The following is a 27,817-nucleotide window of genomic DNA, read 5'->3' on the forward strand; positions in this document are numbered from 1 at the left end:
CACGCGCATTCAACAGTGGTTTCCAATCTTGCCCTTTATGCACTGAGATGTCTCTGAATTCTCTGAATCTTTTCACAATATTATGTACTGTAGATGTTGAAAGACCTAAATTCTCTACAATCTAGCGTTGGGAAATGTTCCTTTTGAACTGACGAACAATTCTCTCACGAATTTTGGCACTAAGGGGTGAGCCACGACCCATCCTTGCTTGCAAAGACTGAGCCTTTGATGGACGCTACTTTTATACCCAGTCATGATACCTTACTTGCTTAATGCCTTAGCCTGCTTAATGTGGAGTCTTCCAAACTGGTTACTTGAATATTCTGTGCACTTTTCAATCTTATTTTAACTCTGTCCCAACTTTTGTTGAGTGTGTTGCAGCCATCAAATTCTGAATTTGTGTATATTTACAAAATACAATTAAGTTGGTTAGTAAAACTATTGAAAATCTTTTTTTTGTACTTTTGTCAGTTAAATAAGGATTCACGTGAATTAACATATCACAGATTTTTGTTTTTATTGCATTTTGGAAAATATCCCAACTTTTCTGGAAATGGGGTTTGTAAATAAGGCAATGTACCCAGCTGGACTTAGACTGAGAAGTGGCACTTTTTGGAAACATGACTCTGGTTATTAAGTTATGTACAGTTCATTGGCAGGAAGCCGCATCGGCAATGGAAGCTAGACGTGATAGTTATATACCTCATGTACATCACTTAGATCAAATATATAGAATTTGAACAAGCTCAAAAATGTATTAATTGGGGAATCAATTAGTCCAATATTAAAGACGTAAAAAAGTCCCATGTTTTTTTTTAAGTTTGCCGCAGACCTTGATCAGTTCTGGTTGCCACATTAGAGGAAGGGTGTGGATGCTTTAGTGCGGGTGTAGAAGTTGTTCACCTCTTACCTGGATTAGAGAGTATGAAGCTGGACAAAAGTTAACTGTTTTCTTTGGCGTGTAAGAGGCTGAGGACCAACCTTTCAGAAGTATCATCATCATTATGTGCCGCGCTGTATGATGTGGGCAATCATGGGCAAGCATGATTTTCTTGGCAAATTTAGGTATATTAAATTAGAAAAAGCATAAATAGGCTTGACAGTCAGAGTGGAAATGCTACAGGGCATACATCTAAAGTGGGAGGGGCACATTTTAAAGTAGATTTAAGGCAGAGTTCTTTTTTAAATAGAGTGATAGGTGCCTGGAACGCGCTGCCAGGAAATGGTGGTGGCAAATACGATAGCAATGTTTAAGAAACATTGAGACAGGAACAAGTACAGGCGGGAATGAAGAGAGATAGACCGTGTACAGTCAGGTGGAATTGGCGTCTGAATTAGCAGAGGTACAATGGATTGAAGGGTCTGTTTCTATACTGTTCCATGTTCTATCAATCAATGCCCCATCACTCAATTTAAACAGTTTCACAGAAGTTGAATTGAGGCAAAATTGTGCAATGTATAATCAGGAAAAGATTTGAAGCAGCACCAAAACTCAATGTAGAGTATTGACAAAATACAGCTGTTCTGTACTAGAAACACGTGAACCTGTTTTCCAAACCTCTCCAGCCACTTTTCATGATCAGGCACCAGGTTTTCTGACTACAGCATGGGGATTTGATAGCAATGGGCCAGGTACAGACACTGAAACAAGTTTGATGGGCAAAGTAGATCAGTGGTCTGAAGTGTAGGTATGATGCCAAGCTGAGCCCTGGACTCCTCAGATGAGATTAAGGGGGAGAAAATAGTGGCTCCACTTTGCTCGCCTGTGCTCATGAGGTGCAAGCCACAAATTACCCCTTCAAAAATTAATTGATTCAATATAAAATGTATTCTTATTGATAGAACTCCATATGAAAACATTATGATTTAAAAAAAATAAACCCTCACATTTCAAAGGCTAACATGGCTTCTGGATTGTCTCAGCACTGAGAGAGGTAGAGAAGACAGTCCGTATCTTTCTCCCAGGATCAAAATGTCTTCAAGGGAGAGGGGGTAAATTCAAAAGAGATGTGTGGGGGAGATTTTCTTTAAAAAAAACACTAAGAGTAGTGGGTGCCTGGTAGGGATGCAGTGAAGACAAATACAATAAAGGTGCTTAAGAGGCTCCTAGATAGTCACATGAATGTGCAGAAAATGGAGGGATATTGACATTGTGTAGCAAAAGGAATTAGTTTAGTCAGGTATTTAATTACTTCTTTAATCAACTTGGCACAATATCGTGGGCTGAAGGGCCTGTTCCTGTACTGTTCTGTGTTCTAATATATAACCCACTAGTTCAGCTTAATTTCCAAATCCAAATCATGAAAATACTCTTTTACACTGAACACAGAGATGTCAGAAAGAGACACCATCACTGCACAAGGCATTAGTTTGCCAGTAATCAGAAAAAACAAAATCAGCACTAGATTTGTGTGATTATATCCTTTCAATAGCTGTATGCATCACTTAGGCTGATAACATCCTGCAGGGTTTCACTGAACTCTGTAACTAGTCAATGAACTGAATCTGTTGTGCTATTTTATAGTAGATTTTATACGTTTTTATGTACGTGAGGAAAGTTATCAGAATCTCCCAGATTTAGCAATTTACATTTTCCAGTTATTGAGGCACAGAATATTACAGCAACAACCATACAAGGTGGCACAGTTGTGTAGTGGGCTTCCTCTCATCTGTTTCAGGAGTGATACCTCTCTCTCTCCCTCATTAGTGAGATGTCGAAGTGTTGGGGTGGACAGTAGTTTCTGATGGACTCTACACCACGGTCTCTGAGAGGCTTTGCTATGGCTTGCATTGTGGGAGCTAATGATTTTGCTGGAGCAGGGGGCGTGGGGGAGTATTGATGCTTTTGCTGTTGCTTGTGTGGTGGGGGGAGAGGAGCTGTTATTCATTCTTTAGGTTTTGTTTTCTTCTGTTTCATGGATGTCTGCAAAGAGTACGGATCTGAATTGAAATTGTTACGAATGTGCCACAACTCCGAGGGGCCGAAGTAGCCCCTTCTTTTTTGAGAATTGCACGATCACTATTAAGTCAGTTCAGGAGACCCAGGAAATGAGAGAAAGACATGCAGAATCCACAAAGAGTTTGGAATGTGTCCTGGCCTCCGAAAGGCGGAACCACTGATAACGGCTATTGTCTCTTGGAGACGGAATTGTGTATTGAATACTGTAGATGCATCAAAGCCCCAGGCAATGAACCGAGGGGGGTTGGTGGAGGGATTGCATCATCCCAACCTGATTGACATCTGAGACCCTGTGAGTCAGGATAAAAGAGGGTCTGGGGAACAGCCCCTTCAGACGCACCAGAAGAAACGCTAGAACTCCTGTAACAGCGTAATAGCGAAAGCCGGTGGAAAAGCCCACGTGCGTCCTTTTCCATTTGCCTCGGAATCAGTGGGCCTTTACCACGGAAGCACGGCTTTAGCTAACCACAAAGGGGAAACCCCAACGACTCTCGAAGGATTGACATCATAAAAGGAATGGGCAAGTTAAACCTCCGTCTTTCTCTCCAACCAAAAAGCTGCAGCTTGAATGAACTTGAGTGACTTTTATATTTCCATCGGACAATACATTATCCCCTAGACAACGATAGAGCTATTACTTATTATTATTATACCCGCGCTTTTAGATTTAGTATTGATGATGTATATTATCTGTATGTTTGCATTGATATTATTTTTGTGTATTTTTATCAATAAATACTGTTAAAAATAGTACCATCAGACTTCAACGGACCTCTCTATCTTTGCTGTTAAGTGACCCAGTTATGGGGTACGTAACAAAATGAATAGAACGGAATGGATTTTATTACTTACATCCTTCATATACACAAGGAGTAAAAATCTTTACGTTACGTCTCCGTCCAAATGTGCAATTTATAATAAATAGTACACAGTCAATATAACATAGAAATACATTTGTGTCAGCACAAGTTAACCAGTCTGATGGCCTGGTGGAAGAAGCTGTCCCAGAGCTGGGCCCTGGCTTTTATGCTATGATACCATTTCCCGGATGGTAGCAGCTGGAACAGTCTGTGGTTGGGATGACTCGGGTCCTCGATGATCCTTCAGGCCCTTTTTACACACCTATCTTTGTAAATGTCCTGAATAGTGGGGAGTTCACATCTGCAGATGAGCTGGGCTGTCTGCACCACTCTCTGCAGAGTCCTGCCATTGAGGGAAGACAGTTCCCATACCAGGCAGTGATGCAGCAGGTCAGGATGCTCGCAATTGTGCCCCTGTAGAAAGTTCTTAGGATTTGGGGGTCTGCACCAAACTTCTTCAACTGTATGAGGTGAAAGAGGCACTGTTGTGCCTTTTTCACCACACAGCCGGTATGAACAGACCACATGAGATCCTCAGTGATGTGTATGCAGAGGAACTTAAAGCTGTTCACCCCCAACCCCAGATCCATTGACATCATAGAGGCTAGCCCGTATCCATTCCTCCTGTATTCCACAACCAGCTCCTTTGTTTTTGCGACATTGACAGAGAGGTCGCTTTCTTGACACCACTGTGTCAGACAGATGACTTCTCTGTAGGCTGCCTCATTATTATTTGAGCTTAAGCCAATCAGTGTTGTGTACATTCTCTGATATTAAATTGAACCACTGAACGACGCTTTACAGTTCCAGGGATGAGGGTTCAATTCCCACTACTGCCTATAAGAAGTTTGTACATTCTCCCCATGACCAGGTGCTCTGGTTTCCTCCCACAGTCTAAAGACATACTGACTGGTAGGTTAATTGGTCATTGTAAATTGTCCGTGATTAGGCTAGGGTTAAATCAGGGGGCTGCGCAGTTCGAAGGGCTAGAAGGGCCTACTTCATGCTGTATCTCAATAAATAAAAACCTACCACATCCATGTCAACAGTGGGCACCTGACTGCACTAATCCCACCTCCCAGCACTTGGCCCACACCCCTCTAGGCCTAAGCGATACAAGTGCTCATCCAGAAACTTCTTAAATGCTGTTACAATTGTCCACTCATTGCTTGATCAACTGCATTTACATGTTCATGGTTAAACTGTTTGCTAAAACAAAGGGATTTTAAAAGTAGGGTTGACGTAATCTGATAGTGAACTAAATTACTGTTCTCAGCATAATGGAACAATAATTTATTAACAGTACTACATATTTCAAGAAAATATATCAAGTACAAAATCAAATTAAGTAGAACAGGTAAAATTCCTCACACTGATTTATTGTAAAAAAAAATTAAACAATGCACCAGTTCAAAGGCATACCTAAAACATGGTGAGAGCATCTATTCAAACCTTTTGCTGATTAAAAATAAGTAAAACAAAAGTATCTCTATCTGTAGCAAACACTCTAGCCATGCATAACAATTCATAGCTCTCACTACATTTCCCAAATAATAAAGCTGTTTCAAAAAATTATTAAAATATTGCTATATCCCACACCAATTATTCTTCTGATTTATCAGTATTTATAATTTAATAGAGAACGATCAATAAATTAAACCTGAGAACTAGTTTGATGTTTTTCCAGTCATCTTATTAAAATTCATAGATAGGTAGATAGATATTTTATTGTTCCCAAATGAAATTACAGTGTCACAGTAGCAAGTGCACAGATATACAATAGAAGAGAAGTAAGGAATTTTAAAAAGTTGTTTTAAAAATAAGATGTACATTTATAAGTCAAAGATTACAAGATTTCCAAGTTCGCACTGATAAGATGGTTTTGCAAGAATTACTGTAATATTGTACAGTAATGGGTGCACATTCACACCGTCCAGATAAGAAGTCCACGATAGCAGGATGTGGTAAACGGAAGTTAACAACTGTCGAACAGTAGGGGGTCACCACTTCCCTGACTGTAGGTTGACTCAGTATAGAGCCTAGTGGCTGAGGGTAAGAAAGATCTCATATAGTGCTCTTCGAAGAAGTGCAGTTGTCTTAATCTGTTTCATCCAAGGTGGCATGCAGAGGGTGAGAAATATTGTACAAAAATGCCAGGATTTTCCATAAGGTTCTTTGTTCTACCACAGCCTCCAGTGTGTTCAGTTTGACTCCCATAACAGAGCCAGACTTTCTAATCAGTTTATTGACTTGTTGGCATCACCCATGCTGATGCCATTGCCCCAGCACGCCACCGCATAGAATATTGTGCTAGCAACAACAGATGGTAGAACATGGGAAGGAGAGGCCTGCATACGCCAAAGGACCTCAGTCTCCTCAGGAAGTAGAGGTGACTCTGGCCCTTGTACACAGCCTCTGTGTTGGTGCTCCACTCAAGTCTGTTGTCCAGGTGCACCTACACAGACTAGGTCCTCACCACATCCATGTCCTGACAATCAATAGTAACGGGGAGCAATGCAGGCTTGGTTTTCCGAAAGTCCATCACGGTCTCCTTTGTCTTATTGATGTTCAGCTTTCACCATTTGACAAAGTCCTCCACCAGAGGTCAGAGGTGAGCCAAGATCAGCCTCTATAGGGTCTTCATGATGTGTGAAGTCAGGACCACTGGATGATAGTCATTCAAGACTCTTGGTTGGTTCTTCTTGGGTACTGGGACCACACATGATGTTCTCCATTTAGTTGGGACCCCTACCAAGCCAGTGACTCTAATTGAAAACGTGCTGGAGAACTCCACACAGGTGCTCAGAAAACTCCTTCAGGACCTCGGGGTTCACGGTTCACACCATCCGGTCTCAATGCTTCACTGTGCCCGAGTTTCCCCACAGCCCTTCTCACCTGCTGAGTAGTGAAGGTGAGTCCATGATGACTGGGGAGTTGGTGCAAGGTGGGGGCTAGGGGAGGTGAAGATCGGGACAACAGCAGTTGATATGTGGAGGTGTGGATGGTAGATGCAGGGCAAGGAGGGGATATAGGCACGACCTGGAGGAGGTAAGAGAGGAGGTGATGGTGCTGAAGGAGCTTTGGGTGCTTCAGCACCTGGACTGGTGTGTTGAAGAGGGTGTAAACAGGAGGGCAATTGTCAAATATATTGAAATGGTTTAACTCATTAGCTCATTTACGGCTGCATTCCAGGGCTCTACAGCCAGGCTGAAGCCAATGATGTTCTTCATGGCTCTCTCACCTCCCGTGTGCTACTCTGCCCAATTCTCTCCTGTATTCCTTGTTAGCCACCTTGACCTTCTCCTTTAGCTCCCTCTGCACAGGTTTCAATTCCTCCCTATCGGCTCGCTTTCTGTGGTTGAGAAAAGCCTTTAGAACACTGGTGACCCATGATTTGTAGTTAGGGAAGCAACAACAGTCCTTGATGGTATTACAGCGCCCACACAGAAATTGATGTAGCCAGTGATACAATCAGTAAGTCTGTTAATGTCCTCCCCATACAGCCTCACAAAGCATATTTCAGTCAATAACCTCAAAGCTGCCCTTCAGGGCCTCGATAGCTTGTGGAGACCATTTCTTAACTATCTTGGTGATAGCTAGTTGTTGGGGTACTTTGACAGTATAAAAGGGCATGAAGTGAACCAGAGATGATCTGATCTTCCAAGTGGGGGGAGAGCTGTGGAGCTGTATGCAACTTTGACATTTGCATACAAGAGATTGAATGTTTTATTTTCACTTGTATGACACCTGACAAACTGATTGAAGACAGGCTGGGGCTGTCGAGAGAGAAACATGGTTGAAGTCTCCCAATACTGCAAAGAACGCACTGGGGTGTTGAGTCTGGAGTCTCACGACAGTAGTATGTATGACATCACACACAGCATCAGGACTGCATCAGGAAGGCAGAATGTAAACAATGACCAATATGGCGTGGCTGAACTCAAACAGTAGATAAAACCCACAGCAAGCAGTTCAATGTCCAGACTGCAGATTCATTCTTTCACAAAAATGTAACCGGCATTACACCATCTACTGTTCACAAGCACAGCAATCTGGGATTTGCTTGTGTAGCCAAGTCTCAGTGAAACACTTAACACTGCATTCCAGATCGTGCCAGATCAGCCATGATCTTATTGAACAGTGGATCAGGCTCAACAGGCCAGATGGCCCACAGCTGCTCCTATTTCTTATGATTTTATGTTCCTGGTATTCATTCTGTGTGTCCTCATGAGTACGGCTAGTTTCTCCATTTTATTTGCCAGTGATCTTACATTCCCCATAATGATGGAGGAAGAGATACAGAACATAGAAACATAGAAAACCTACAGCTCGATACAGGCCCTTCGGCCCACAATGCTGTGCCGAACATGTCCTTACCTGAGAAATTACCTAGGGTTACCCATAGCCCTCTATTTTTCTGAGATCCATGTACCTGTCCAGGAGTCTCTTAAAAAACCCTGTCGTATCTGCCTCCACCACCGTTGACGGCAGCCCATTCCATGCACTCACCACTCTCTGCCTAAAAAGCCTACCCCTGATATCCCCCCGTACCTACTTCCAAGCACCTTAAAACTGTGCCCTCTCATGCTAGCCATTTCAGCCCTGGGAAAAAGCCTCTGACTATCCACACAATCAATACCCCTCATCATCTTATACACCTCTATCAGATGACCTCTCATCCTTCATCGCTCCAAGGAGAAAAGGCCAAGTTCCCTCAACCTATTCTCATAAGGCATGCTCCCCAATCCAGGCAACATCCTTGTAAATCTCCTCTGCACCCTTTCTATGGTTTTCATCTCTGTCTCCTGTTGCAATGTTTTTTACCCTATCTGCAGTCTCAGTATCTCCAACTCAGCTCGACCTGAATATCGATCTTCTGCTGGGCAAACAAAGGCTGCTGGTAGTTGCTCCCTCATATACACAGCATTGCCTCTGCTACTGTAGTTACAGCACTCGATGGAATGAACGATCTTGAGAGCCAGCAGGATGACGATGATGTTCTTAAACAGATTAATGTCCATTGTTAGTTTGCAGTGTTGCTAGCCAGTGCAAAAACAAACATAAAAAACACACTAAATAACGTTAAGACAAACAAACACACAGAGGTACTGTAGCCTGCTGTTTCTCGCACAGCGCTCACCGCGTTTGGAGCAAAACAACCTGGACCATGATATATGGGTATATTTAAAACAGGTGAAAGAAGGAGAATGGGGTTGGGACAGATAATAGTTAACCATGATGGAGAACAGACTCGATGGTCTGATTCTGCTGCCATGTCCTATGTCTTGATAGTGCAGACAGCGTCATGTGCTCAAAAGAAACACCAATGCAATAAATCCAAGGTGGCAGCTGATCTGTGTTTAATAATGCTAAAGGCCATCCATAAAATCTATTCTCTTCAATTGTGAATTATCTTTATGTCAAGAGACTCGTTGGAAAAGGAATAAAGATGGAAACCATATCTTCTCCATTGCCCTAAAGCCTTACAAATGAGATCAGGTAACACTGCTAAGCGAAGATCAAACTTCAATGCTCTCCAACATGAAATCACTAACTGTTTGAGACACAAAGAAAGTCAGCTGCTCATTCTTTCAAACTCATGGCTTGGTCTTGAAAAGTAACTAAATAACACCAGAGCCCCCTCTGGTGGTACCTTAGTTGCACTCTGTTTAATTGCTTTTTTTAAAGATTAATCAACAAGAAAGTAGCAATTAAAAACAATGGAGCCGTCACTGTTAATTCAGCAAGAATACCGAAAGAGAATGATTAGTGTTGATTATCTGATCGGTTTCCCTTTAGAGAACAGTGTTCAATGTACTTGACGAGAGCAATTTGTGTGGGAGAAATGATAACAGGGTAACTATTTGCACTGTCCTATTCATGGAAAACTAAATTTGGCAGAAAATACTAATCAAAGACAGAGGCAGAGATAAAAGGGTGGGGGGGAGACAGGCGAGGGAGACAGAGAGGGGGTGGGAGACAGGGGGAGGGTTTGCGGGGATTGGTGGGAAACGGCGAGTGGGGGGGGGTCGTGTGAGACGGAGAGAGGGGGTCGTGGGAGACAAAGAGGGTGGTTCATGGGAGACTGAAAATGAGTCTTGTGAGAACAGGACCAATCAGGTGCGATTGTGGAAACGTGTGCATGGAGCTGAAGGACGTAGCGAAGGTACTTAATAACTACTTTGCTTCAACATTCACCAGTGAAAAGGACCTTGGCAATCGTGGGGATGACTTACAGCAGACTGAAATTCTTGAGCATATGGTCAGTAGGAAAAAGGAAGTCCTGGTATTAAGTTGGATAAGTCACCGGGACTGGTCTAGACGTACCCCAGGCTACTGTGGGAAGCAAGCAAGGAGATTGCTGAGCTTCTGGAGATGATCTTTGCTTTAACAATAGGAGTGGTATCTGAGGATTGGAGGGTTGTAAATGTTGTTCCCTTGTTCAAGAAAGGGAGTAGAGGTAACCCAGGGAATTATAGACCAGTGAGTCTTACTTCAGTGGTGGGCAAGTTGTTGAAGAAGATCCTGAGAGGCAGGATTTATAAACATTTGGAGAGGCATAATATGATTAGGAATATTCAGCATAGCTTTGTCAAAGGTAATTCGTGCCTTACGAGCCTGATTGGATTCTTTAAGGATTTAACAAAGCACTTTGATGAAGGTAGAGACGTACATGTAGTGTATATGGATTTCAGCAAGGCATTTGATAAGGTTCCCCATGCAAGGCTCATTTAGAAAGTAAGGAGGTATGGGATCCAGTGTTCCACAGGGATCTGTTCTGAACCACCTCCTCTTTGTGATTTTTATAAATGACCTGGATGAGGAAGTAGAAGGGTGGGTTAGAAAGTTTGCTGATGACACAAAGGTTGGGGGTGTTGTGGATAGTCTGGAGGGTTGGCAGAGGTTACAGCAGGACATCAATACGAAGCAGAACTAGGCTGAGAGGTGGCTGATGGACTTCAACCCAGTTAAGTGTGAAGTGGTTCATTTTGGTAGGTCAAATTTGAAGACAGAACATAGTATTAATGTTAAGACTCTTGGCAGTGCGGAGGATCATCAAGTTCTTGGGCTCTGTGTCCATAGGACACTCAAAGCTGCTGTGCAGGTTGATAGTGCTGTAAGAAGGTGTATGGTATGATGACATTCAAAAACCATGGGATTGAGTTCAAGAACATTGAGGTTCTGTTAAAGTTATACAAGACCTTAGTTAGACCCTGCTTGATGTTCAGTTCTGGTCACCTCACTATAGAAAGCATGTGGAAACTACAGAAAGGGTACACAGCTGTTGCCTGGATTGGAGAGCATGCTTTATGAGAATAGGTTGAGTGAACTTGACCTTTTCTCCTTAGAGTGACGAAGGATGAGAAGAGACCTGATAGAGGTGTGTAAGATGATGAGGAACGCTGATCATGCCAGAGGCTTTTTCCCAGGGCTGAAATGGCTAATACAAGGGGCATAGTTTTAAGGTGCTTGGAAATAGGCACAAGGGGAATGTCAGAGGTAAGTTTTTCACACAGAGAGTGGTGGGTGCATGGAATGCACTGCCAGTGAAGGTGGTGGATGCAGATACAATAGGATCCTTTAAGAGACATAATAATAGGCATCCGTTAGTCTCGAGAGACCATGGATTTGCACTTTGGAAAGTTTCCAGGGCGTAGGCCTGGGCAAGGTTGTATGGGAGACCAGCAAGTCTCCCCTCTCTACCGATGTTGTCCAGGGAAAGGGCATTAGAACCCATACAGCTTGGCACCGGTGTCGTCGCATGGCAATGTGTGGTTAAGTGCCTTGCTCAAGGACACTACACGCTGTCTTTAGCTAAAGCCTAAACTAGCGACTTTCAGATCACTAGACCAACGCCTTAACCACTTGGCCATGTGCCAACACATGGAGACATGGAGCTTAGAAAAACAGGGGGCTATGGGGTAGGGAAATTCTGAGAGAGAGAGAGAGAGAGAGAGAGACACACACAGACTGAGAAACTAGGTTACATGGTCAGCACAACACTGTGGGCCAAAGAGCCTGTAATGTGCTGTGCAATTTTTTGCCCGGTAACAACAACATGTGCACACTAAATTTTAAGTGGAAATAAACCCAAGGATAATAAACTACCAAGTTCAGTTTGTTGTTCATTGTTTAAAAGAAATAAAATAATACACATCAATGAGTCTTACTTGAAAACCTGGCCAGCAGGAGCCATCTCTGCTCTTCAAGACTGCTTTGAGCACAATGAACATGTTCAGGGAGGCTGCAACCGATGGCAACTCCACCAACTTAGAGGAGTTCACGGCATCAGTGACCAGCTATATCAACAAGTGCATTGATGATGTCACTCTGTCCAAGACCATCACTACACACGCTAACCAAAGCCATGGATGGCCGTGGAGGTGCGTGCGCTGCTGAGGACCCATGACTCCACCTTCAGAGCAGGCGACAAGGCAGCCCTAACAACAGCAAGGGCCAAACTGTCCCAGGCCATCAGAAGAGGCAAAGCGTGCACACGCCCAGCTAGTCCACAGCCACTTCCAGGACAGCGGCGACACGCGGTGCATGTGGAAGGGCATTCAGGACGTCACTAACTACAGGACAACATCACCTGACTGTACGGGTGATGCCTCCCTCCCAGATGCATTGAACAACTTCTACGCTCGTTTTGAGGTGAAAAATGATGTGGCAGCGAAGAACCCTGTGCAGGGTCAACCCACGGAAGGGTGCTGAACCAGACAAAATTCCTGGTAGAGCCCTTATGTGCAGACCAGCTAGCAGATGTTCTCACTGACATCTTCAACATCTCGCTGAGCAGCGTCATCATTCCAACGTGCTTCAAGGCCACCACCATCGTCCCCGTGCTGAAGAAGTCTTCAGTTTCCTGCCTCAATGACTACCGTCCCATTGCACTCACATTCATCATCATGAAGTGCTTTGAGAGGCTCGTCATGAAGCACATCGAGACCCTGATGCCCCCCTTACTGGACCCCCTGCAGTTCGCGTACCGTCTCAACTGCTCAACAGACGCCGCCACTGCCATCACCCTCCACCTGGCCCTAACCCACCTGGACATACAAGACACATACGTTCGGATGCTGTTCATAGAATTCAGTTCAGCAATCAACACAATCATCCCTCAGAAACTGATTGGAAAGCTGAGCCTACTGGGCCTGAACACCTCCCTCTGCAACTGGATCCTAGACTTCCTGACTGGGAGACCTCAGTCAATCTGGATCGGGAGCAGCATCTCCAACACCATCACACTGAGCATGGGGGCTCCCCATGGGGAGCTCGTGCTCAGTCCACTGCTGGTCACTCTGCTGACCCACAACTGTGCTGCAACACACAGCTCGAACCACATCATCAAGTTTGTCGATGACACGACCATGGTGGGTCTCATCAGCAAGAACAACAAGTCAGCATACAGGGAGGAGGTGCAGCGGCTAACAGACTGGTATAGAGCCAACAACCTGTCTCTGAATGTGAACAAAACAAGAGATGGTTCTTGACTTCAGGAGGACACGGAGCCACCACTCTCCACTGAACATCGATGGCTCTGCAATAGAGATCATTAAAAGCACCGAATTTCTTGGGGTTCACCTGGCAGAGAATCTAACCTGGTCCCTCAACACCAGCTCCATAGCAAAGAAAGCCCAACAGCGTCTCTACTTTCTGCGAAGGCTGAGGAAAGTCCATCTCCCACCTCACATCCTCATCACATTCTACAGGGGTTGTATTGAGAGCATCCTGAGCAGCTGCGTCACTGCCTGGTTCGGAAATTGCACCATCTCGGATTGCAAGACCCTGCAGTGAAGTCAGCTGAGAAGATCATTGGGGTCTTTCTTCCCGCCATTACATTTACACTACATGCTGCATCCACAAAGCAAACAGCATTTTGAAGGACCCCACGCACCCCTCATACAAACTCTTTTTCCTCCTGCCATCTGGGAAAAGGCACTGAAGCATTCGGGCTCTCACAACCAGACTATGTAACAGTTTCTTCCCCCAAGCCTCCTCAATACCCAGAGCCTGGACTGACACCAACTTACTGCCCTCTACTGTGCCTACTGTCTTTGTTTATTATTTATTGTAATGCCTGCACTGTTTTGTGCACATTATGTAGTCCTGGGTAGGTCTGTAGTCTAGTGTAGTTTTTGTACCGTTTCATGTAGTACCATGGTCCTGAAAAACATTGTCTCGTTTTTACTGTGTACTGTACCAGCAGTTACGGTTGAAATGACAATAAAAAGTGACTTGAGTTGACTTCTCATAGACTCATGTGATAATACCAATCTTTTCACATTACTAAAATTGTTTGAAATGTTCAAACAAAACTTACAAAATTACAAACTAGTTAACAAAATATCCAGATACGTTCTTTTATTTGGAAATCATTGCATGCACAGATTTTGTAGCTTAACTGCATAAGAGATATAAAGTTGAACAAGATAATGAACATATTTAAGTTGCTTGGTCATTTTTTCTCCCCTGACTTTATTATTTACCCCCATCCAACAGAAAGCTTTGAATTCTTCTCAGCATATCCAAATGACACCATTAAGTGATTTCTCAGTTTGCTTTTCATTTGATTGATTAAGCTAAAACCTTTTCCACAGGCAGCACTAGATGCAAGAAAGGTTCAGCCAATGTTCATCAACTTTGCAAGGTCACAAAACTCTTCATTTATTTTCTTTCTTTCTTTTTCAATCTTTTTATTATTATTAATAATATGAACAAAATACAATTGATATATAGGTAATGGGATTACAAGTAAACACATTTCCATTGCACATGAAGAATACATAAGCAATGATTACAGTATAAATCATTATTCCCAAATCGAACGATACAGTATATATATGAACAAGGTAAATCTGGGTATATCATAATATATAACATAAAAAAACAGAAAAAAGAAAAAATATATATTATGCAAAAAAACTAAACTAATAATCTAATAGCTAATAAAGAAAAAAAAAGCAAAAAAGAAAAAAAAGGGCTGTTTATAATATCTCACAAGAATACAAAATCATCAGTGTCGTCAACTCCGATCCTCTCAACATATATAAAATTAAAGCTGGAAAATCAAGTAGGCTTGAAACAGGGTCATATTACATCATATGAAAATATTGAATAAATGGTCTCCATATCTTTTCAAATTTAATAGAAGTATCAAATACACCACTTCTAATTTTTTCTAAATTTAAACATAACATAGTTTGAGAAAACCAATGAAATACAGTGGGAGGATTAATTTCCTTCCAATTCAGCAAAATAGATCTTCTAGCCATTAGAGTTAGAAACGCAATCATTCGACAGGCGGAAGAAGATAAATGAAGTGAGTCCATCATTGGTAAACCAAAAATTTTGGTAATAGGATGGGGTTGTAAATCGATGTTCAATACCTCAGAGATAATATCAAAAATATCTTTCATTTTGAAGAGCAAATGTCACCATTTCAGAAAAGCCCATAATCAGATTGGATTTTTTTTCTTGTACAGCAAATTTGAAGTCATTGAAGTGCTTAACTATGAAAGCAAAACACTGTCTATAAGAACCTTGATCTCCTCTGGGTTGGATTGTTTTTGCTCTTGGTCACATGCACTCTCACAAAACGCACATAGCAGGCCTGTAGTGAGTAATAAAGGATTTTCTCGTCGGAGCGTTTACACACTGTCCATACACGATTTGTTTGCCAAATGACACTTTAAAAGGTAAAGTTTCCAAATATCACTCCACATCTTCCCACTTGCAAATTCTCCAGCAACTTTTGCACCGTGACAATACACGCAGGTAACACCAGCTTCTGTAGTGTACATAAATATTTCTCGTAGCTGCACGTTCCTAACCTCATGAGATTTCAGTGTAGCTGTCTCTACTGTTTCATTAAGCAATCTCACTTTAAATGAACTAGCAGTTCTTTGCACTTCACGCCCTTTGCTTCTTTGGAATTCGACATGGTGAATCAATAATTTCTTCAATAAATAAGCCAGTTCTAAAATCTGTAGACAATTCGTCACAACTCCACACTATCAACACTGTCTGCATCAGAAATTGGAAAAAGAAATATGATTGTGTATGATTGTTAAATATACTTAACATGCCAATGAGGAAGGGGGTGACAACCTTCTGTATACAGTTTAAATTCCCTTGTGCGCTAACAAAAGATATGTGCATGCACACACCTTAGAGGGAACACTGGACACCACCTATTTTAGTATCATTCACAAATTTACTATACATGCTTTGAATATTCATATCCAAATAATTAATATAAATTATAAAGAGCAAAAGTCCCAGCACCAACCCCTGTGGCACACATAACCACTGGACACCTGTCTGAGAAGCAAACTTCAGCCATTGCCCTTTGCTTCCTACCACTGAGCCAATTAAGAACTCACTCCGCTATTTCCCCTGGATCACATGTGATCTAACCATCCAGATCAAACTGCCATGAGGGTCCAAAATCAGAGCTTGTCTCTCCAAATGTTGGTAGATTCTGTTATTCAGCATACCCTCCAGGAGTTTACCCACCAGCATTGTCAGACTCAATGGTCTATACTTTTCTGGTTTGATTAACTACCCTTTACGAACAGTAAAGCCACAAGACATAGCAGGAGTCTTCCATCATAGCTGATTTATTACCTCTCTCAACCTCATTCTCTAGCCTTTTTGCTTCAAGATCCAGAATTCGTTACCTTCATAAAACAACAAATTGACTTATTTTTTTCAACAAACTATACCGAAGAGATTGATAGAGGAATACTTTGGGACTCTTTCAAGGCTTTTATCCGTGGACAAATTATCTCATATTCCGTTGGTAAAAGAAAACAAAGATATTTAGATATAGCTTTATTGGTGGATAAAATTAAAGAAATTGATAAGATTTATTCCGTTACTCCTACCAAAGAACTTTATAAGAAGAGAGTTGAGCTTCAAATGGAACATAGCTTATTATTATCTTCTTCAATTGAGAATCAATTAATTAAGACCAGGGCTCAATTTTATATTCATAGTGATCGAACTGGTAAATTGTTAGCTAATCAATTAAAAGCTATTTCGACTAAGCGACAAATTATTAAAATTCGTAAACAAGACGGTAATTTAACTACTGATCATAAAGAAATCAATAACACTTTTCAAGATTTTTATAAATCTTTATATCAATCAGAATTTGATGGTGACCTGTCCATGATGGATAATTTTTTTAACAATTTGAATATTCCTAAACTGATAGATGAAGATCGTAGCTTGCTTGATGCTCCTATCTCTATGGCCGAAATAAGAGAGGCTATCTCATCAATGAATTCAGGGAAAGCTCCTGGTCCTGATGGTTTTATTGTAGAATTTTTAAAAACTTTTTCTTTGTTGCTTTCTCCTTGGCTATGTGAAATCTTTAATGATGCGTTTGTTAAGAAGAGATTACCTCAATCTTTTTATGAAGCTACTATTTCTCTAATTCTTAAAAAAGATAAAGATCCTACTTTATGTGCATCTTATCGCCCTATATCATTATTAAATGTAGACTGTAAGATTCTTACAAAAATTTTAGCCATTAGATTAGAAAAGGTACTATCACAGATTATTTCAGAAGATCAAACTGGTTTTATTAGGAATTGGTATTCCTTTTTTAATATTAGAAAATTGATTAACATAATTTATACTTCATCACCTACAACCCCAGAATGTGTTATCTCATTAGATGCTGAAAAAGCTTTTGATAGAGTTGAATGGACATACTTATTTAATGCATTGAGAAACTTTAATTTTAGTCCTAATTTTATATCATGGATTAAATTAATATATTATAAACCTGTTGCTTCTGTTCTTACAAATAATTATAGATCCTCTTTTTTTCAATTATCTCGTGGTACGAGACAAGGTTGTCCTTTAAGTCCTTTATTATTTAATATTGCATTAGAACCTTTAGCCATTGCTATTCGTGAATCTCCTAATATTTTTGGTATCACCCGTAATGAGAAGTTATACAAATTATCACTTTATGCTGTTGACTTGCTGTTATATATTTCTGATCCTAATAGGTCTATTCCCGCTATTTTATCCTTGTTGGCTCATTCTCTAGCCTTCTCCTCATCACCTATGATTAATCAAGAGCCTATGACCCTCCGCTTTAAACATATTTAATGATTTGGCCTGCACAGCCATGGCAAAGAATTCCAGAGATTCACCAACCTCTTATATCCCTGTTCTAAAGGGATATCCTTCATCTATTCTGATGCCGTGTCCCCTGATTCTAGACCCAGGAAACATCCTCTTAGCATTCACTCAATCTAAGCCCTTCAATATTCAATAGGTTTCAAAGAGAACCCCCCTCTACATTCTTCTAAATTCCTGTGCGTGCAGGTCCAGACCCTACAAATGCTCCTCATATTACCAAAATGCATGACCATACACGGCCCAACACTCTATTCCATCTACTACTTCTTTGCCCATTCTCCCAATCTGTGCAAGTCCTTCTGCAGATCTTTAGCCAGAATAACGTACTCCAACATCTTCTCATCTACTGAAATCAAGCTAAGTGGCCTTAAATTTCCTTTCTTCTGCCTCCCTCCCTTCTGAAAGAATGGAATGACATTTGCAATTTTCCAGAACCATTCCAGAATCTAATACCTCCACAATCTCTCCAGCTACCTCTTTCAGAACACTGGGATGTAGGTCATCTTGTTCAGGTGACTTATTTATCTTCAGACCCTTTCAGTTTCCCAAGCACCTTCCCCTTAGTAACAGCAACTGCGCTCTGTCTTGTAGAAACATAGAAAACCTACAGCACAATACAGGCCCTTCAACCCACAAAGCTGTGCCAAGCATGTCCTTATCTTAGAACTATCTAGGGTTACCCATAGCCTTCTATTTTTCTAAGCTCCATGTAGCCATCCAGGAGTCTCTTAAAAGACCCTATTGTTTCCGCCTCCACCGCCAGGGCCGGCTGCCCATTCCACGCACTCACCACTCCCAGTGTAAAAAAAACTTAACCCTGACATCTCCTCTGTAGCTACTTCCAAGCACCTTAAAACTATGCCCTCTCGTGCTAGTCATTTCAGCCCTGGGAAAAAGCCTCTGACTATCCACACAATCAATGCCTCTCATTATCTTATACACCTCTATCAGGTCACCTCTCACCCTCTGTCACTCCAAGGAGAAAAGGCCAAGTTCACTCAACCTAATCTCATAAGGCATGCTCCCCAATCCAGGCAACATCCTGGTAAATCTCCTCTGCATGCCTGTGATACCCTTGACTTTCTGGCATACTGCTGGTGTCTTCCACAGCGAATACTAATGCAAAATACTAATGAAGTTTGTCCGCCATTTCCTTGTCCCAGATTACTTCCTCTTAAGTGACATTTTGAAGCAATCCAATATCTACTCTTGCCTCTTTATATGTCTGTAAAAACTTTCAGTATCCTCTTTTATATTATTAGCTATCTTACCTTTCTATTTAATTTCTCTATTTATTGGTTTTTTTAGTTGCCTTCATGCCCCTGAAACTCCCTTTACGCCACTATAATACTGATACAGTACATCTGACTATCTTCTCCAATCTCAAATTGCAGGATGAACTCTATCATATTATTAGCAATGTCTCCTAAAGGTTCTATTTCCTTAATCTTCCTTTTCAAATCTGGATCATTACATAACACCCACTCCAGAATAGCCTTTCCCCTAGTGGGCTTAACCATGAGCTGCTCTAAAAAGCCGTCTCATAGGCATTCTAGGAATTCCCTCTCTTGGGATCCAGCACCAGCCTGACTTTCCCAATCTACCTGTATATTGATTATTATAACATTGGGAGATTGATAAAAAGCACAATGTTCTGTTCAGAGGCCTGTATATAATTCCCATCAGGCTCTTTTTACCCTTGCACTTTCTGAACTCTATCCACAAGGACTCTACATCTTCTGATCCTATGTCACCTCTTTCTAACGATTTGGTTGCATACTTTATCAACAGAGCCACTCCAACTCCTCTGCTTACCAGCTTGTCCTCTAGATACAATGTGTATCCTTATATGTTAAGCTTCCAACAATGATTTTCTTTCAGCCACAACTCAGTGATGCCCACATTGTATCTGCCAAACTCTAACTGTGCTATAAGATCATCTACCTAATTGCATATACTGCGTGCATTCAAATACACCTTCAGTCCTGTATCCATCACCCTTTCGATTTTGCCCCCATATTACACTTCAACTCATCCTACTGACTGCAATTTTGCCTCATCATCTGCCTGTCCTTACTCACAGTCTCACTACACACTGCATCTACTCATATCCCAACAATGGTACATTAGCCACTGTCCTCCCAAACTTTACCTGCAGACACAGATAAAGCAAAAATCTCTGTGAGTCCTTCTCAATTTTATCTGTAGCTTCTCATAATGTTTAAGAATGCAACAGGTCAGGCCCTGACGATTTATCCACCTTAATGAATATAAGACCTCCAATACCTTCTCCTTGCTAATTTGTTTGTGCTCCAAGATAATCACCACTCATTTTCCCCATTTCCTCAGCTTCCATCATTTTCTCCACGATAAAAACTGAGGAGAAATATTCCTTAAAAATCCCTCCCATTCTCTTGATGATCATGTTGATTTTTAAGGGGACATACTTTCACCCCGCCACCCTTTCACTCTTAATACACCAACCCAGATCATGCTCTCTTTTTGCTGCTGCCATCTGGAAGAAGGTACAAGAACCTCAGGACTCACATTACCAGGTTCAGGAATAGTTATTACCCACCAACTATCAGGTTCTTGAACCAGAGGAGATAACTTCACCAGCCCCATCATTGAAATGTTCCCACACCCAATGGACTCACTTTTGAGGACTCTTTATCTCACGTTCTCGATATTTATTGCTTATTTATTTATTATTACTTTTCTGTTTGTATTTGCACAGTTTGTTGACTTCTGCACTCTGGTTGAACACCTTAGCTGGGTGATTGTTCATTGATTCTGTTATGGTTATTATTCTGTATATTCAGTATGCCCACAAGAAAATGAATCTCAGTGTTGTATATACATACACATACATTTACTTTGAACATTGAACTTAAAGTTGCTTAGGATTTTGCCTCATATTGCCTGCCAGATTCCTTTCATATTCTCTTTTTGCCCCCCAAGTGCACCCCTGCACTTCTTACAGTCTCATTAAAACTGTTACATTATTTAAAAAAGGTTGCAAGGACATGCCAAGGAACTACAGGCAGATCAACTTGACATCAGTAGTACGTACGTCACTGGAGGAATTTCTGACGGACAGAATCTACCAGCATTTTGGTAGACAGAATCTGAATAGGAGGAATCAGAAGGGCTTTGTATATGGGAAGCTCATGCTTGATGAACCTTTTAGTTTGTTGAAGAAGTAACCAAAAGGTTAGATGAGGATAAGGTAGCATATGTCATCTATCTGGGCTTTAGCAAGGTCTTTGACAAGTTACTGCATGGCAGGCTCATCTGGAAGGGCAAGTCCCATGGAATCCAGGCAGAGTTGGCTAAGTGGATTCAAAATTGACTCAGAGATGGGAAATACGAGTTTGGTGGCTGAAGGTTGTTTCTTGGAATGAAGCCTGATGTGTGCCTCAGGGATCAGTGCTGGGATGTGACCCTTGTTATTATATATAGCTCTTATACATAGTTCGATCAGTAAGTTTCTGGACGACAAGAAACTGGAAGTGTTGATAGTGAAGAAGGTTATTGTAGATTAAAAAGGGATCTTGATCAGTCACAGAAGTAAGTCAAGAAGTAGCAAATGGATTTGAAAACAGATTAAGTATGAGGTGATGCATTTTGGAAAGTCATTCCAGCATAGGACTTGTACAGCAGTGAAGAGTGTAATGGAACATAGAGATTAGGAGTACAAGTGCATAATTCATTGAAAGCAACTTCACAGGTCAACAGGTGGTGAAAAAGGTATTTACCACACTGGCCTTCATCAGTAAGGACATTGAGTATAGGAGTTCAGACAATAGGTTGTTACAGTAGAACATACTGTTGGTGAAGCTGCACTTGAGTATTGTGTACAATTTTATTCACCTTATTAGAAAAATGAGGTCAAACTGGAAGGAGTGCAGAAAAGATTTCAAGTCGTCACTTTTATTGTCCTTTTGACCATAACTGCTGGTACAGTGCATAGTAAAAATGAGACAATGTTTTTCAGGACCATGGTGTTACATGACACAGTACAAAAACTAGACTGAACTACGTTTTTAAAAGAAAACAGAGAAAGCTACACTGGATTACAGACCTACACAGGACTGCATAAAGTGCACAAAACAGTGCAGGCATTACAATAAATAATAAACAGGACAATAGGGCAAGGTGTCAGTCCAGGCTTCGGGTATTGGGGAGTCTGATAGATTGGGGGAAGAAACTGTTACATAGTCTGGTCGTGAGAGCCCAAATGCTTCGGAGCCTTTTCCCAGACGGCAGGAGGGAGAAGGCTGTTTACAAGGCTGAAGGCTGTTTACAAGGCTGTTTATAGGGAGAGGTTGGCCAAACTAGGTCTTTATTCTGTGGAATGTCAAAGAATATGGGGCGACCTTATAGAGATGTTTCAAATTATGAAGGGCATAGATCAGGAGTTTCCAACCCAGGGTCCATGATCGCTTGCTTACTGATGTTGGTCCATGGCAGGGAAAAGGTTGTGAACCCCTGGCATAGATAATTGGTGACTGCCTTTCACCCGGAGTAGCAGACTCCAAAACTAGGGGCATAACTTAGGAGTAGTGCAGAAAGAGTAATAAGGGAGGTGAAGAGCAATTTTTCCCAGAGGTTGGTGAGCATATCTATCGAACTGCCAGAAGTAGTCATTGAGGCAGTTATAGCAATAGCATTTAAGAAGCATTTGGAAAGGTATATAGAAGGGTGGAGTTTAGAGGGATGTTGGCCAAGCCAGAAAATTGGGACCATCTGGGTGGGCACTGTGGTTGACATGGATTCATTGGGCTGAAGAACATGTATCTCCCCCCATGACTAGTTCCTGATTGTTTATGCGCCGTTCTCTCCCCCTTTTTAACCACAGCCTCAATCTCTCTCATCAACTAGAATTCTCAAAACCTGTCAGTCTTGCCCTTCACCCTAAAATCAACACGCATACCTTGAATTCTTGACATCACACTTTTAAAAGCCTCCCACTTGACTCTGACCCTAATGCTTCTTTCCCTGCAAACAACCTTGCCTGCAAGATCCTACTTAATGGATCTAAAATGTGCCCTGCCCCAGTTCAGGACCCTATCCTGCGAATCAGTTGCACCCTTCTCCATAACTACTTTAGAAATCATAGAATTAAAGTCACTTGACCAAATCCTCGCTAAGAGACATATCCGCCTCTTGCTTTACCTCATTCCCCAAGAGGAGGCCCAGTGTGGCACTCTTTCTAGTATGTCTCACTCAATATTGATCAAGGAAGCTTTCTTGGTCACATTTAACAAATTCCACTCTATTTTATGCTATGGTTGTTCTCCATACATTCTCAATAACATCAAAAGTTCAAAGTAAATTTATTATCAAAGTATATACATATCACATACAACCCTGGGATTCATTTTCTTGTGGGCATACTCAATAAATCCATAATAGAATCAATGAAACATCACCCAACCAGGGCATTTTAACCGGAGTGCAGAGGTCAACAAACTGTGCAAATACAAAAAGAAAGAAATAATAAGTAAGCAATAAATATCAAGAACATGAGTCGAAGAGTCCATGTAACTGAGTCCATAGATTGTGGGAACATTTCAATGATGGGACAAGTGAAGTTGAGTAAAGTTGTCTCTTTTGGTTCAAGAGCTTGATAACAGCTAATAACTGTCCTTGAATCTGATGGTGTGGGTCTGAAGGTCCTGTACCTTCTTTCTAATGGCAGCAGCAAGAAGACACCATGTCCTAGGTGGTAGGGGTCGTTCAATGGTTGGGTGGTGATCAACTGCGCAGTATCTAAAACTTTTTGTAGGCCTTTCTGTTCAAGAGCATTTCTGCTTCCACACCAGCCTGTGACCACCCCCACATTCCCTTAATTTACACACTCAAGTCAAACTTGTCATATACAGTAAGGTGCAGTTACAATGATAAACTTGCTTGCAGCTGCATCACAGTCAGATAAGTACAAAAAAAAACACAGAATACAAATAATGCATTAACTATGCGACAGTGAAGAGAGAGAGAAAAAGACTATGCCAAAACAATTCAATGCAAAAATAAGGACACAATCAGAAACAAGTCCGTGGCAGCCCATGCTGTTCTGTTTGCTGAGGCAAGGTTAGGGTTGCGCAGGCCTGATGGTTGCAGGAAAGTAGTAGCTAGCTGTTCCAAAGTCGTGCGAACAAGCAATTCCATTGCACCGTGGTGGATGCAAGAATTATTTAGGTAGGGTGAAACCCACGAAGGTCACATGGAGATCATGAAACCCTACAAGGGCAATTCCCAAGGTGAAAATTGATCCCACTGAGGCACCAGCTCGGTGACCAAATCCCTCGGTCTGTGCCGGCGCCCCGACCTCTCCCGCTCGCTGCCAACTCCTTACCTCTCCGCCGAAGCAGGAGCGCCGCGACGGCGCTGTCCACGCCGCCGGACACAGCGCACACGACTCGGCGCAGCGACCGGCTCATCCGCCACGCTGACCCGGGGCAACGCCGGCGCCCGCTGTACACCGATCCGCCGGAAAACTGCAGCCGGAGACAAAAGTCCGGCTCCCTAAGCGGCTGATCCAGAGTCTGGGGGCCCGGAACTGGTGCCATGGGATCTCGGGTTTATGAAACCAGCGCCCTGGATCCTCAGTCTGTGCGGCAGCCTAGGGATCTCAGTCTGTACTGTACCTGCTGGAAGAATTTAAGGTTCACCTGCAAACATGCAGCTGGCTACATGATTCAAGACATACATCTACTTACCCTAGCAATCAGATCTATAAATTGGAGGTATTGATCCCCTCTCGTGACTCCTTGTGCTGCAGTCAGTGAGGGGTTACGAGAGGGAATCAGTCCATCACTGGACCGCCACGCAGTTGAAAGTCAATCAGAATCAGGTTCAATGTCACCGGCATTTGTCGTGAAATTGTTTATCTTTGCGGCAGCAGTACAATGCAATACTGTACACAATAGAAAATACAGTACTGGATTACAGTAAACATATATATAAACACCCCACAATGTGTGATCAAGATCGGAAATACAAACATCAAATAAGTCAACAAATTCAGATATCTTGGCAGCCTAATAACAAGTGATGGCAGGTGCGACACACAGATATCAAATACAATAGCAATGGTGAAAGAAGCCTTCCAAAAAATGAAGACCATATAAACAGACAGAAAGATGAGCATGTACACTAAAAACAGAATACTGCAGCGCTACATTTATTCTACCCTGACTTATGGAAGTGAATGCTGGACCATTTCCCCAGCAATGGAAAAGAGACTAGAAGCAGCTGAATTAAGGTTCCACAGGAGTGTTAAAAATATCATGGACCACACACACATCAAATGAAGAAGTTCTCAGAACAGCCCAAGCAGTTAGATCACTGATACCAACAATAAGAGCAGACAACTCAAAATTCCTAGTACACATCATGCGGAAAAATGAACTAGAAAAACTCATACTCTCTGGAAAGATTGAGGGGAACAAACCTAGAGGAAGACCTCGGCTTATGTACATCAAAAGCCTAGCCAAGTGGCTACACATGGAAGAAATGGAAGTCATGAAAGAACAAGGGATAGATCTATATGGAAAACCATGGTCACCAACGTCTGCATCGGATATGGTACCTAGACAGACAGACATATAAATATGAAATGGTTAAGTAAGTAGCGGATTTCCAGCATTTGCAGATGTTCTCTTGTTTATGAGTGAAAAATGAACATCATTAGTTTAATGTCCATTCAGAAATCAGATGGCAGAAGGGAAGAAGCTGTTCCTGAATCATTGAGTGTGTGCCTTTAGACCTCTGTACCTCCTTCCTGATGAGAACAAGGCATGACCTGAGTGATGGGGGTCCGTAATGATGATGGATGCTGCCTTTCTGAAGCATTGCTCCATGAAGATATCCTGGATGTTCTGGAGCCTAGTGCCCATGATGGAGGTGATTAAGTTCTCAACTTACTGCATCCTGCGCAGTAGCACCCCCACCCCCTATACCAGAAGGCGATGAAGCCAGTTAGAATTTTCTCCACAGTATGTGAGTAGAATTTTGCAAATGTCTTTGGTGACTTACCAAATCTTCTTAAACTCCTAATAGCTGCTTTCATGTTGTGGCATGATATGGGGAGTTTCCCTGATGGGAAGAAAACAGACCAGATAAGTAAGAGGCTGTTTTATGTGGTCTTAACCAGATGGGTGTGCATGATAGAGAGCAATCTGTCCAATTCAGAACCAACTCTCATCACCTATAGAGAATAACACATCACCGTATTAGAATGGTCGAATGTTTAAAAAGGACCATACCAAATTCAGAGTAAGTGATCCAGAGTCAAAAAAGACTTAAATGTAACTAAATAATATTTCTAGTGGGCCAATTTAGTGATTGGTAAAAGTGCAAATTTTGTTTGTAGTCAGAGTGATATGGCACAGAAAAAGGCCCTTCAGCCCATCACAATGACCATCATTATCTTCTTACGCCCATCACTCCAAATGGAGCATAGGCCGCCAAGAGCAGCTCGTCAGAGTCCACTGTCCTAGGCCAAAGGGTTGATGGACCCCACGGCTTCCACTTTCACCACACGACCTCATACTTCATCCTCCCCCAGGAATGAGCTCCTTTGAGCCTCTGTTGGCATTTCTGTAGCTCTGAGCTTTTACGGGATAGGCTTGCGCCATGTCCAACACTCTTCCTTTTGCAGCTGGGCTTGGGACTATCCATGGCTGAATTACCAAGCCTGTTTAGATTAATCTTCAACAATTCCAGTTGTTCTCCAGTTATCAACTTCCCAGATTCTAGCATTCAATTAACCTATCACCTGCTCATCTGTTGTGTGTGTTACTGCCTGTTACAACACTGGCATTTAGGGCAGTAATGAAGGCCCTACATCTCTGGTGGTCTGCAGGGCTTCCTTCATGTCAGCAGCTTCCTCTTGGTTTTCACTACTGTCAGTCATGCAAGTCCTAGGTGGAGACTCAGGAGTGCCATTGTACTCAGATGTAGAAGGGTTCTTCAGGGTTGCTTCCTTAATAATTTTGTTTCTGCAGTCAGGGTTGTTACCCCTGAGCTGAACCCCTGAACCTAGAGGACAGGTGGACCTCTCTTGGTCTAGTCTCCACCCTTTGACCTGTTCGGCATGGGTGACCCTACCATGAGCATAAAGCCCTGACTCTGGCCAACACAGCTCTCCAGGTCACTGTAGCCCTCAAGCCCCCAAACCGTGACAAGGTTGTGGTCCTTTTGGAGGATGTCTGTAGTTAGACATCAGAAAACCTGGAAGGATGGTCACATGGAGTACATGCAAACTCCACACAGGTAGCACTAGAGGTCAAGATCAAGTATTGGCCCCTAGAGCTGTAAGGCAGGAGTTTTATTAGCTTCAGCACAGTGCTACCTAAGCAATAAAGTATTTAATTCTGAAGGATTTTTCTATCGTCCAGTTCATTTTCAGTGGTTCAATGGTTCAATTTACTATCAGAGAGTGTATACAGTCTGTAATTTTTAATCTTCAGTCAGGCACAAAACAGAAAAAAAAACCATTGGAATGCATGACCGCAACATTGGAACCCCAAAGCACCCCCCCACACACACACACACACGCAGCAGCAGCAGCAAAAGCATCACCCCGCCTTACTCCAGTGAAAGTACCAACTCCCTCCCTCCCCATGCAAATAGCAAAGCCCCCAAAGAGATCATGATCCAGAGTCCATCAAAAACTACTGTCCATCCCAACACCTCTGTATGTTGAATGGAGAGAGGTTGCTTCTGTAACAAGCGAGAGCTGGAGACCAGCAACTCGATATTTTGATGTTACAATCCCCAAATCCCCTGTTTCATTTCACTTTCAATCTTATTAATATCTTTTAAG

At 42.2% G+C, this 27,817-nt stretch overlaps 1 protein-coding gene across 3 annotated transcripts in view; it reads right to left on the reverse strand.

The window, feature by feature from the left end:
* The window catches only part of trmu (tRNA 5-methylaminomethyl-2-thiouridylate methyltransferase), a 56,711-nt gene extending 31,903 nt beyond the window's left edge, over positions 1-24,808 (reverse strand). For 2 of the 3 annotated variants that reach the window (XM_059987476.1, XM_059987474.1), the window contains exon 1: positions 24,344-24,808. In XM_059987476.1, the coding sequence (XP_059843459.1) occupies positions 24,344-24,557 (214 nt within the window). In that variant the 5' untranslated portion in view covers positions 24,558-24,808. The remainder of the gene's footprint in view (positions 1-24,343) is intronic. The other variant, XM_059987475.1, reaches the window with a different exon arrangement.
* Between the last annotated feature and the right edge of the window lie 3,009 nt (positions 24,809-27,817).

The sequence above is a fragment of the Hypanus sabinus genome, chromosome 13 (assembly GCF_030144855.1).
Source record: "Hypanus sabinus isolate sHypSab1 chromosome 13, sHypSab1.hap1, whole genome shotgun sequence".
NCBI lineage: Eukaryota > Metazoa > Chordata > Chondrichthyes > Myliobatiformes > Dasyatidae > Hypanus > Hypanus sabinus.